The sequence below is a fragment of the Gopherus flavomarginatus genome, chromosome 1 (assembly GCF_025201925.1).
Source record: "Gopherus flavomarginatus isolate rGopFla2 chromosome 1, rGopFla2.mat.asm, whole genome shotgun sequence".
NCBI classification, from domain to species: domain Eukaryota; kingdom Metazoa; phylum Chordata; order Testudines; family Testudinidae; genus Gopherus; species Gopherus flavomarginatus.
In genome coordinates, this window is record NC_066617.1 from 65,014,388 (window position 1) to 65,026,520 (window position 12,133).

Consider the following 12,133-nt stretch of genomic DNA (forward strand, 5'->3'; position numbering starts at 1 on the left):
TTTCTCTGAGAAGGTGCAACTCCATCCAATCCCATACTCAAGATCATACTTTAATGGCACAATCTGTCCCATAATTGTTAAATAGAATTATTTCTGTATTCATAAATAGTCCTTATTAAATGTTCATAGAGGACCACACTGTGAACCCCTTACTCCCATTTGTGAACTGTTACTCACACAACTGCTTACCATTTGAGAGTAAATGTTCACAACCTGACCTAAAGTGAATGCCTCATGTTGCACTTTCTTAAGAGTGAAGCAACACTCTTGATTAATCAAGAGATAAACATTCAGTAATCATGATTATTTAAGCAGTCATCGTGTTCACCTATATAAAAAAACAAACAAAAAGTAGGAAGATATGATCCTTGCTCCAGGAACTTTAAATCTGAATGGACAGATGAAGCAACTCAGACACATAATGCCCTTGATGACCTCAGGCAGGTTGTCAGACAGCACTGCAGTTTAAATGGGTGTATTACAGTACTTGGTTAGGTTAACATTGGAAAAGCCTTGGAGAACAAAGAGACATTTGAAGGAAGAGAGATTGGTCACTTTTCACATCTGGGCTGAGATAGGAGTTCTAGGTTGAGGGGCAGTGATAATTAAGTGCTTTCAGTTATCTCCCAGGGACTGCAGCCAGGATGTACAGAGCTAAGGATTAAAAATGAAAGCAGGGTTCCCTGTAGTGGCCTAGATCAGTGGTTCTCAACCTACACAAGTCTTCCAGAGGATACATCAACTCATTTAGTTATTTGTTTAGTTTTATAACAGGCTAAATTAAAAAGCACTAGCAACGTCAGTACAAACTAAAATTTCATACAGACAGTGACTGTTTTATACTGCTGTATATACTATACACTGAAATGCAAGTAAAATACTTATATTCTAATTGATTCATTTTATAATTATATGATAAAAATGAGAAAGTAAACAATTTTTCAGTAATAGTGTGCTATGATACAAAAATGTTTTTGTCAGATTTTGTAGGCATGTTTTTAAGTGAGGTGAAACTTGGGGGTACGCAAGACAAATCAGACTCCTGAAAAGGGGTACAGTAGTCAGGAAAGGTTGAGAGCCACTGACTTAGATCTAGTGTGCAGTAAAACAGACCTACTGGTGTGCATGGGACTCTAACTGTCTCATGTTAGTTCCTCTCAGGATCAAGCCAAAAGAGGACTTTCTCTTATAAAGACATTCTTCTGCTTGGTCTTGTTAATACACTGTCTTAATCTTCTAGTTAAGATGGAGTAGGGAGGGGAAGAGGAGGTTTGGTTTTGAAGGTCAGATTGTCCCTTTCCAAAACTGTCTAAATTCAGTCTGAAGTAAACATTTCAGCAATGATTTTCAAAATTCAGTGGGATCTGTTGAGTGATCTGTCCTTCAGATGATCAGGCAAATGCCTAAAATATGAATTTAGAAGCCTAATTTTAAGCTCCTGTTTTTGAAAAATTTAGACATCCTGTATTAGCAATTTTACAGCAGTAAGCATAATAAATATAAAAGATGTTGCTTCTCAAGTTTCACTGAGCATGACGATTCATACTTTATTTGAACATTTTCTTATATTTAATGAATGCATCCAGACTATAACTTCCTGTATCTTGTTCCATTTCTTTAAGTGTAGATATGTCTTCTAAGTGTTAGTTATAATTTTAAGCATTGAATTTTTCCTAGAAAACAAATTTAAATGTATTTCATTTGTTTTAGGTTGTGCAACTCATCAGCACAGAGATACTGCCGTATGCTAATTTTATTCCCAAGGAATTTGTTGGTCAGATAATGACTATGCTTAATAAAGGTTCAATACATTCTCAGTCATCCTCATTTACGGGTATGTAACCTGAATTATAAACAAAAGATAAGAACAGTGTAAAAATCGTATGGAAGGCAAATTAAAATGTGCATATTACAATACCGATTTTACCAAAGATTTTAAACTGCTTGTAGTACTTATTCACCAATATTGTGAATAAATTCCCAGCCCACAAAGGTGATCTCAAATATTATAATTTTTTAATCTATGGGATAACTTTCATGCTATGAAGAATGCATAGTATTCTGTTTGTTTGCCACTTTCTGGTAATATTTCTGCATTTTGGAGTAAATATCTTGTTTAAGGATGCACTCTTGTCTCTTTGTACTTACCTAGGCTTTGAGTCTTTTTTTTTTTAAACTGTCTTTCTCCACTTCCCACTCACTTTGGTCTCCAGCATACAAGTTAAATAGGTACTGGTAATAATTTCAGGCAATTGCAATGCATAAAAAAAAAATCCTGTTCTTTGAGATTGAGTGACTTTGATAAAAACTAAGGGATGTAACTGACTAGACATTGCTTTTAGATTAAAGCTTTATAGCTAAATTAAAACACTAATTGAAAATATGTAGCTGTTTCTGAATTTTATGTGCTATTTAAGAATGGCTGTATGGCTGTCTTTTTTCAGAATGTGTGCTTTACAGTATTTGCAAATGTTACCATTTTAAATACTTTAGATATGATTAAGGCAGCTATTGAAATAAAAAATACAGTATGTTTACCATACTTGTTTCACTGTTAAAGATTATTTTACTTTGACAGAAGCAGAAATAGATATTCGAATGAGAGAAGAATTTTCTAAGATGTGCTTTGAAACACTGCTCCAGTTTTCATTCAGTAATAAAGTCACAACTCCTCAGGAAGGATACATCTCTAGAATGGCACTGTCTGTACTCTTGAAAAGATCACAGGATGTACTGCATCGCTACATAGAAGATGAAAGATTAAGTGGCAAATGTCCTCTTCCACGGTATGTACTGTATGTATTTTACAAAAAAGGGGAGGCACGCCAATATTTTATGGTTGAAAAAAATGTATTTATAATTAAGAATATAATTTGACCTAAAAAAAACCTCTATTCTTCCTCAGGTAGTGTCAATATGGGTGCTCCACCCTAGGTGCAATATTTCACCTGCCTTCCTCCTTTCAGGAACCACCTTTACCACCTGCAGTGTCTTGGAAGTCCATCACTATGGACAAGTGGGTTTTGGAGATAATTTCCTCTTTATACCTGACAACCCTCCTTCTCTGTCCATTTCAGGGACCCTCCCATAAGAACCTGCTATGGCAGGAAATAGATCCCCTTCTACACCTGGATGCTATAGAACCAGTTCCAACACAGCACAGAGGGGAAGGGGTTTTACTCTAGATGTTTTCCGGTCCCAGAAAAGAGAGAGTTGGCAGTTGAAGATCCAGCCTAGATTTAAGACTACTCAATACCTTTGTGAAGGCACAAAAATTCGGAATGGTGACACTTGCAATGATAATCCCATCACTGGACCAAGGAGATTAGTTTTCGGCCCTAGACTTTCAGGTTGCATATTTCCACATTGGAATCCACCCATCCCATAAATGATTCCTATGCTTTACAGTAGGCCAGTACCAATCAATTGCACACACGCAAAATGGGAAATGACTGCCTAGGAAGGAGTACTACAGAAAAGGATCCTAGGGGTTATAGTGGATCACAAGCTAAACATGAGTCAACAGTGTAATACTGTTGCAAAAAAGAAAACTTCATTCTGGGATGTATTAGCAGGAGTGTGGAAAGCAAGCCTAGAAATAATTTTCATTCTACTCCTCACTGATAAGGCCACAACTGGAGTATTGTGTCAAGTTCTTGAGCTGCATTTCAGGAAAGAAGTGGACAAATTGGAGAAAGTCCAGAGAAGAGCAACAAAAATTATTAAAAGTCTAGAAAATATGACCTATGAGGAAAGACTGAAAAAATTGGTTTTGTTTAGTGGAGATAAAAAGACTGAGGGGGGGGACATAACAGTTTTCAAATACATAAAAGATTGTTACAAGGAGGAAGGGGGGATTTTTTTCTCCTTAACCTCAGGATAGGACAAGAACCAATGAGCTTAAATTGCAGCAAGGGCGGTTTAGGTTGGATATTAGGAAAATTTCTGTTAGGGTAGTTAAGCACTGTAACAAATTGTTGAGAGGAGTTGTGGAATCTCTGTCATTGGTTTAAGAACAGATTAGACAAACATCTGTTTGTCTAATCTTAGGAATCGTCTAGTTATACATAGTCCTGTCCTGAGTGTAAGCGACTAGAATAAATGACCTGTTGAGGTCCCTTCCAGTCCTACACTTCCATGATTTTCAGTACAGGGTGGTCCATTTTGGCCTATCATATGCCCCACGGGTCTTTTCAAAGGTCATGTTAGTAATAGTGTGTCACCTCTGCAGGAATGCAATTTTCCTGTTGCCTTACCTAGACGATTGGCTTCTGAAAGGACACTCCTGGGAGGTGATTTCTCAGGCAATGAACTCTTCCTGAAGCAGGTGGTCCACTTTGACCCCTGTGCAAAAGAGCCTTCCTCCCAGTGCACAGATATATGTCCCCTTCAGACTTAATCAGTACGATTCCAATCAGCCCTTAGACCCTGGTCAGGTACTGTCTCTGGCTACTGGGGCATATAGTGGCTGGCACTTTCATTATAGATCACTAAACTCCTACCAAATTCACAGTCAATTTCATGGTCAGAGGATTAAAAAATTCGTAAATTTCATGATTTCAGCTATTTAAGTCTGAAATTTCATGGTGTTGTAATTGTAGGGGTCCTGACCCAAAAAGTAGTTGGGGGTGGAGTGGGGGGTTACAGCATTATTATAGCAGGGGTTACGGTACTGCTACCCTTACTCCTGTACAGCTGCTTGTGTCAGTGCTGCCTTCAGAGCTGGGCAGCTGGAAAGCGGTGGCTGCTGGCCAGTATCCCAGCTCTGAAGTCAGAACTGCAGCCCCCGGCAGCAGCGCAGAAGTAAAGATGGCAGGGTATGATATTGCCACCCTTCCTTCTGCGCTTCTGCCTGCAGAGCTGGGCCCTCAGTCAACAGCCGCCACTCTCCACCTCCTGAGCTCTGAAGGCAGCAGCACAGAAGTAAGGATTGCATGGCATGGTATTACCACCTTTATTTTTGCGCCGCTGCTTTCCGAGCTGGGTGCCCAGTGAACAGCCACCACTCTCCAGCCCCCCAGCTGTGAAGGCAGCACAGAAGTAAGGGTGGCAGTACCACAGTCCCCCTAAAATAACCTTGTTGGACCCTGCCTGCAACTCCCTTTTGGGTAAAGACCCCCAGTTTGCGAAACACTGGTCTCCCCCCATGAAATCTGTACAGTATGGGGTAAAAGCTCACAGAGGCCAAATTTCACAGTCTTTGGTGCATTTTTCATGGCTGTGAATTTGGTAGGGCCCTATAGATCACACATGACTGCTTATGCGGTGCCTTTAAGGGTAGTTCAGGATGGTTTATTCGCTTAGCAGACACAGTCTCAACATGTTGCTTTCCTTACCCAGTTCTGTATAGTTGATGGAAATGTCCTCACAACTTGTGTGCAGGAGTCCCCTTCATCTGTCCTCCCCCCAACAACTTTCATAATGACTGGTGCTTCCCTGTTGGGATGGTGTGCGCATCTAGGCTCCAAACAGTTCAGGGTAGGTAGACGCCTCAAGAAACTTCTCTGCATATCTTCCTCCTGGAACTCAGTGTTACCCTGGAAACACAATTTAGGTATCCCCCAGTAGCTCACCCAGTGACATCTCTAAGGTTTACCAAAGGCTCCCTCAAAACAACCCACATATTAACCATCAGGTCTGAGTCTCCAGGATGGCTAAAGCAATACCTGGAGGACACAGATACAGACTTCTGATAAATGATTGACCCAGGTAGTATAATTCCAAAACAAGTCACCCTTTTATTGGTGCAAACACAAATCCTTAACACAGTAACACAAATCCCCAACACAACAGGCTAAAGCACCCCCCAAAACTACATTACCACACAGCTTGATGTGATGCTAAGTGACTGCACCCTGCTTATGGTGATCGGTCATTCACAGGCCACTGACAGTTCCAGGTAACTGTCTTTAGATTATTCCTTTCTGATCTTCTGCTCTCCTGCTCCTGGTCTTTTCCCTCTTTACTGAACTGCTCCTGGTCTTTCCCTCTACTGGACTGAATGGACAGTACCAAACAGGCAAAGCAAACGAACAGAACACTGATGTCCTCTGTACCTCTTCTTATATCCTCTTCTGACAGGCTTGATTGACATGTTGTTTTGCTTGCTTTTGCTAATATCTTTTTGTCAGAACTCTCCAGAGCACATACCACTTATTTCTAAAATATTTGGTTTCATGATCAACAATTAACTCATTACTTGCTATTTTGCAACATAGTTTATAATATACCTAGTCTTATGATCAACAACTGCCTCATTTCAGGTTGTCCATATCACTTTGCAACGTTGTCTTTAATGTACCCAGAAGGTGCCCAGCCTCATGGTCAATGTTATCCCTGTCAACTTCTCCCATGACAATTTCAGTACTACATGACCTACATATTTTCATCTAATAGTGGAGTGACTCTTGCTTATTCAAAATGGAGGCCTGGGATACAAGATGGAGTCTGGGGCCTTCAAAAAGGGGTTTCTCTGGTATCAAGGGCAGGCAGATGTCTCCAGTTTCCTGCCGCTAATTAGAGGCAAAAACATAAAGATCATGACTGACAATGTGTCATAAATGTTTTATATAAACCAGCAAGGAAGAGCAAGATCCCCCTTCCTTGTGCTGAAGCTATAAAGCTTTGGTATTGGAGTATATTAAATCAGATTTTTATCACAAAATACCTTCCAGGAGTTTAGCGTGTGACCGCGGACAGACTCAACAGGCATTTCTCTCAAGACCATGAGTGGGGGATAGATTCAGCCGTACTTCACCACATATTCTACCAATGGGGTACTCCTCAGATAGACCTCTTCACCCCAGCAATAAACAGGAAATGCACCCAGTTTTGCTCCAGATCTGGTCTGTGTCATTGATCCTTGGGGGATGCCTTCACCTCCAGTTGTCGCCAGGTGTTCCGTAGACGTTCCCCCCAACTCCTCCAATATCCAGAGTCCTACTCAAAATTAAAAGGGACAAGGCCAGAGTTGACAAACATGGTTTCCTTTTCTGATACAGATGACAGTGTTCTCCCCAATTGCTCTTCATACCACTCCTCCTCTCACCTTTTAGAAGAGTGGGAAGATCCTTCACCCCATCTTAGAATCCTTCACCTCAAAGCATGGGCATAGAAACTGCCTATTCACAGCACGTAAAAAGGGGGTTACTGCACAGCAAAAAACAGTCTGCACTTACAGAAATGGACAATATTTGCTCATTGGTGCAATCTCAAACACATTGCACCAATAACCTCATCGCTGCCAGACATACTGGGTTACATTCTAGAACTACAGACCTCAGGATTGTCACTGAGTTCCATTAGAGTTCATCTGGCAGCCATCCTCCAGTGGAAGGTTACGCTGTATTTGCCCACCCAACGACAATGAGGTTCCTCAAAGGCCTGTGCCAATTAAATGCCCTACTACAGTTCAGGACCTCAGTTTGATTCTTAAATGCTTTGTAAGACCACTGTCTGAACCTATGGCTGCCTGCTCACAACTCTGTTTATCAGTGAAATTGGCATTTCTGTTTGCCATCACATTGGCTCACTGAATGGGGGAAATGGGGCTTTTAAGGCATACTCCCCATATTTTTCATACTCCCCATTTTATGACACAGTACCCATTATTTTCAGAGACAATGTTACATTATGACCATACCCCAAGTTTTTGCCAAAGGTACCTTCTGATTTCCATATTAATCAGCCCGTTCACCTCCCTGTATTTTACTATAAACTTCACCAGATAAGAGGGAAGCGTTGCTCCACACACTTGATGTCAGGAGCGCCCTTGCCTTCTACCTTGATAGGACTAAACATTTCAGGAAGACCTCCAGATTTTTGTCTTGATCTCAGACAGAGCAAAAGGAGCTGCAGTCTCTAAAGAGAGGCTCTCTAGCTTGATAACTGACTGTATTAGTAACTGCTACCGATCTCATAATCTTGAAACATCCACTGACTTACAAACTCACTCTGAAATCTATTTCCACCTCCACAGTCTTTCTTAAGAATGTTCCTATCATTGAAATGTATTAAGCCTCAACACTGGCTTCTATGCATACGTTTGCTGACTGCTATGCTATAATTCACAACTCTGCTTCTGATACTGTGTTCGGCTCAGCAGTACTTTCTTTCACACTGAATTAGACTCCAAAGCCGCCTCTTCCTTAAAAGGGAACTTCTCTGTAGTCACCTAGAGTGGAGAACCGATAGGGATGCTGCTTGAAGAAGAAATGGTTACTCATCCTGTACAGTAACTGCAGTTCTTCAAGATGTCTGACCCGATGGTGCTCCAGTACCCCCCCTCCTTCTGCTCTGCTTCAGTTACCTGTCATGGGGCTTCACAGTAGAGAAGGAACTGATGATGGTTAGCCTGTGCAGTGCTATATAGCAACGCCATGGAACACAAAGTGGAATAACATGCATGCTCAGGCTGAAAAGAAACTGCTATGAAAAATCTCCCACAGAAGTACAAGGAGCACAAATGCTCCAAGAGTGGACACACAGAGAGACACATCTCGAAGAAATGCAGTTACTGTACGGGACGAGTTACCATTTGTTATGGAAGAATGTGTAAGGGCAGGGAGATCCAGATCAAATGCCAAATTTGGGAAGGCTATTGAAAGGAAGTGCCTTTAAGAAGCAGTTATCCTCAGGACTATTGCCCAGAGTTCAGGAGTGCAACATATAATAGTACAACTGTATTTCATTGTCTCTGAAAAGTTTCTGTAACCATCTCTTCCTTTATTTCTAGCAGAGCTATTGATAGGTTGATGAGAAAATAATAGTTCCTAAAAATAAAATAAAGTAATAGCAAAGTATTAGTATTTTGAAGCATTAGTCATACCATAGTTGTTGTTGAAATAGAAAACTGAACATAAATATATAGTAACATTTTTAAAAGCACTTAAATAACTTAGGCATCTCAGTTCCATTTAAAAGCTTTTGAAAAATTTATCCATTGAGTACATGATTGAATAAATGACTTCTGTGGGACTACTTATATGCTTGAAGTTAAGCACATATATTAGTCTTTGCATGATTGAGGCCTATGTATTGACATGATTTCAAAAAATTAAATATAAATTGGTCACACTTATGTGGGAAAATGACATCAGTTAAAGATGAACATTAATTACAGCATTAAATAACCTTGGTTTCACTGGGTTGCATCTCAAAGGTTTTGTTATTCAAAATTTGTTTTTGTATTTGCTGTATAAAAGTCAACAGAAAAATCGTATTCTGGGAAACATTTTTTGAAATTGTACAGTTGATAGTTTATATATTTTCCCCTTGTAGGCAGCAAGTAACAGAAATCATATTCGTTTTAAAAGCTGTCAGTACTCTAATAGATTCCCTTAAGAAAACTCAGCCTGAAAATGGTAAGTTGTTTTAATCAGAAGTCTAAACAAAATTGTGTACATAATATGTTTGTGCAAAAAAATATATTTAAAGCACTATTTCATAAGAATCTTAATTTGCCCTTTCATGTTTGTGTAGGTGCCGAGTAGAAATTTTTAAAACATCTCTTTAACGAGTCCATCAGCCTACATAAATAAAATAGTAATATCATCTAACTCTTATATATTGCTTTTCATCAGTCACTCTCACAACACTTTACAAAAGAGCGTCACTATAATATCACTAGAGTAGAAAGCTTCCAGCTGAGGTACCAATGCTCTTTCTTAATCCAAAACATTTTTTGGTAAATAATTACTATAAAATATAAGATCTTAGAGTGATTTTCTTTATCTTTGTATCTTTTCTTTATCTCCCATTGTAGTCTACATTAATCTTGCTAAATCCTTGTTTACCAAGACCATATTCTATTCAGTCTTAAAGCTCTCATTCACTATTAGGTCCATTAAGATTAAGATAGTCATTTTTGTAAAGTGATATGGATGTTTACTTTTCTAAAGATACCGTCTGTGTAATACTTTTACTTCAGAGTGTTGGCTCCCTAATGCTGCACAAGCAGAATTCTTGTAGCTTTTAGAACATTTTTGGTCAGTGTTCACCAGTAGTCTTAACTGTTGCTCTTGGAAAACATATCCAGTTCATTCTTGACCATAGTCAATTAAGGAATGTTCATCAAGAGCTGTGATTCTCCTGCTACCATTCAGCACCACTCGGCTTCTTTACTTTGCTGCTTCACTGAGTCTTTCTTCTGTTTTTTCATTTGCCTTCAGTTTAGTGTTTTAAATATAACTTTTTACTTCCATGTCTCCTCACACTATCCTCAGACACGAGTGTCAGTCACCTCTCAACCTCTGAGCCCCATTAGGTCATTTTCTGTGCACTCCCATAGCTCTTTTGTGTTGGTACAAATCTTTAATTCCTAGAGTATGTCTACACTACAAAATTAGGTCGATTTTATAGAAGTCAATTTTTTAGAATTCGATTTTATACAGTCTCTTGCATATGTCCACACTAAGCACATTAAGTGGGTGGAGTGCAACTAAGCGTATGTCCGCACTAGGCGCATTAAGTCAATGGAGTGGCTAGCATCAACTTAGAGTGGTGCACTGAGGGTAGCTATCCCACAGTTCCCACAGTCTCTGCTGCCCATTGGAATTCTGGGTTAAGCTCCTGATGGGGCAAAAACTTTGTCGCGGATGGTTTTGGGTACATGTCGTCAGGCCCCCATCCCTCCCTCCATCCATGAAAGCAACAGCAGACAATCATTTCGCGCCTTTTTTCCAGGGTCCTGTCTGCCGGACCCGCTCAGCCCACTGCCTGCCTGGATGATCGGAACCCCAGGCAGGCAGCGGGCTGAGCGGGGCCAATGGACGGAGCCCCAGACTGGCAGTGGGGTCTGGGACTCCGTCCACCAGCTCCTGCCAGTCGGGGTCCCACTCAGCTGGCAGACCTCGGTGAGGTCAATCAGGGGTGCCTGGACAGACATGCCTATCTTCCTCTTAGAGCACCGAATGGGAGTGAATTCAGGTCATTCTCTTCTTTAAGTTTCATCTCATGGAGATTCAGTCCTGCCTGGAATATCATGCGAGCTGGAGGCTTCTGCCGCAGGCTGCTCTCCCAGCCAGAATTACCGCGTGGTTGCAGCTACCCCAGCCCTGCCCCTTGCTCCCATGGCTCATGAAGTCTGGACAGTAGTAAGGAGCAATTCAACTTGTGGAATGACAAATCCCGAACAAAGGATTGCGCTCTATGGGCCACATCTAGATTATTTTAGTGTCCTAGATAGCATTTAATTCCTATAAAAGGCTTCATGAAAATTTTCCCCTGCCCCTAACAAAAATTTTAATTTATCAGAGCAGCTGAAGGTAAGGAACCCGGGACTGTAACTTAGAGAGAGCTTCCATATTATTTAACTCATAATTGATATAATTCAAAGTAAAATTTCACAGTGCGGTCTGTTCTAAGGAGGGGAGTCAGAATAAGGAACAGTGGCCTGTTTCTGCCCAGTTTTGAACTGGCGAAGTTTCGCGTGTTAGGGGAACGTGATCACCACTACACTAAAGGGCTTTCACATCTTAGGTGAATGTGATAAACACTACACTATGGGGCTTCTCTTGTTTTGCCACAGACTTTGCTGAATGCACAGCAATGTTTTCTCGCTACAGAAGCTACCTAATGCAAGGTCTATATCTATGGCCTTCCTGCTCACAAAGCGGTCATGCCCCCGCCCAAGGCTGACACAGCACAGAGTGCATGTAACACAGCAACCTGGCTTGGGCAGGATTGCTAGTGAGGCATGATACTTTTGCTGTTAAGCAAACACAGCAGTTCTTTCCTCTGCCACTGCATGCCTCCATGCATTATGCTGTGCCCTATCAATGCAGGAGGACTGCATGAGCTTGGAAAACGTGTCATCGCCAGTGTAGTTTTTTCGCCTTCTAATCTGCGATAACCTCAGGGAGAGAGATGATAGGGGGAGCGTAGAAACTTTCGGGGGTGGACTACATAGTCACCTGCGCTGATGAGCTCCCCACGCTGGCCAAACAGGAAATGAAATTCGAAAGTTCTCGGGGCTTTTCCTGTGTACCTGGCTAGTGCATCTGAGTTCAAAGTGCTGTCCAGAGCGGTCACAATGGAGCACTCTGGGATACCTCCTGGAGGCCAATACCGTCGAATTGCATCCACGCTACCCCAAATTCGAACCAGCAATGTCGATTTCAGCGCTAATCCCCTC

General features: G+C 41.0%; 1 protein-coding gene across 8 annotated transcripts in view; it reads left to right on the forward strand.

The window, feature by feature from the left end:
* The window catches only part of MON2 (MON2 homolog, regulator of endosome-to-Golgi trafficking), a 195,161-nt gene that overhangs the window by 156,475 nt on the left and 26,553 nt on the right, over positions 1–12,133 (forward strand). For 5 of the 8 annotated variants that reach the window (XM_050923165.1, XM_050923129.1, XM_050923144.1 and 2 more), the window contains 3 exons: positions 1,711–1,834; positions 2,561–2,786; positions 9,280–9,362. In XM_050923165.1, the coding sequence (XP_050779122.1) occupies positions 1,711–1,834; positions 2,561–2,786; positions 9,280–9,362 (433 nt within the window). Of the gene's footprint in view, positions 1–1,710; positions 1,835–2,560; positions 2,787–9,279; positions 9,363–9,480; positions 9,526–12,133 lie in introns of those variants that run through there. The other 3 variants (XM_050923137.1, XM_050923145.1, XM_050923182.1) reach the window with 2 other exon arrangements.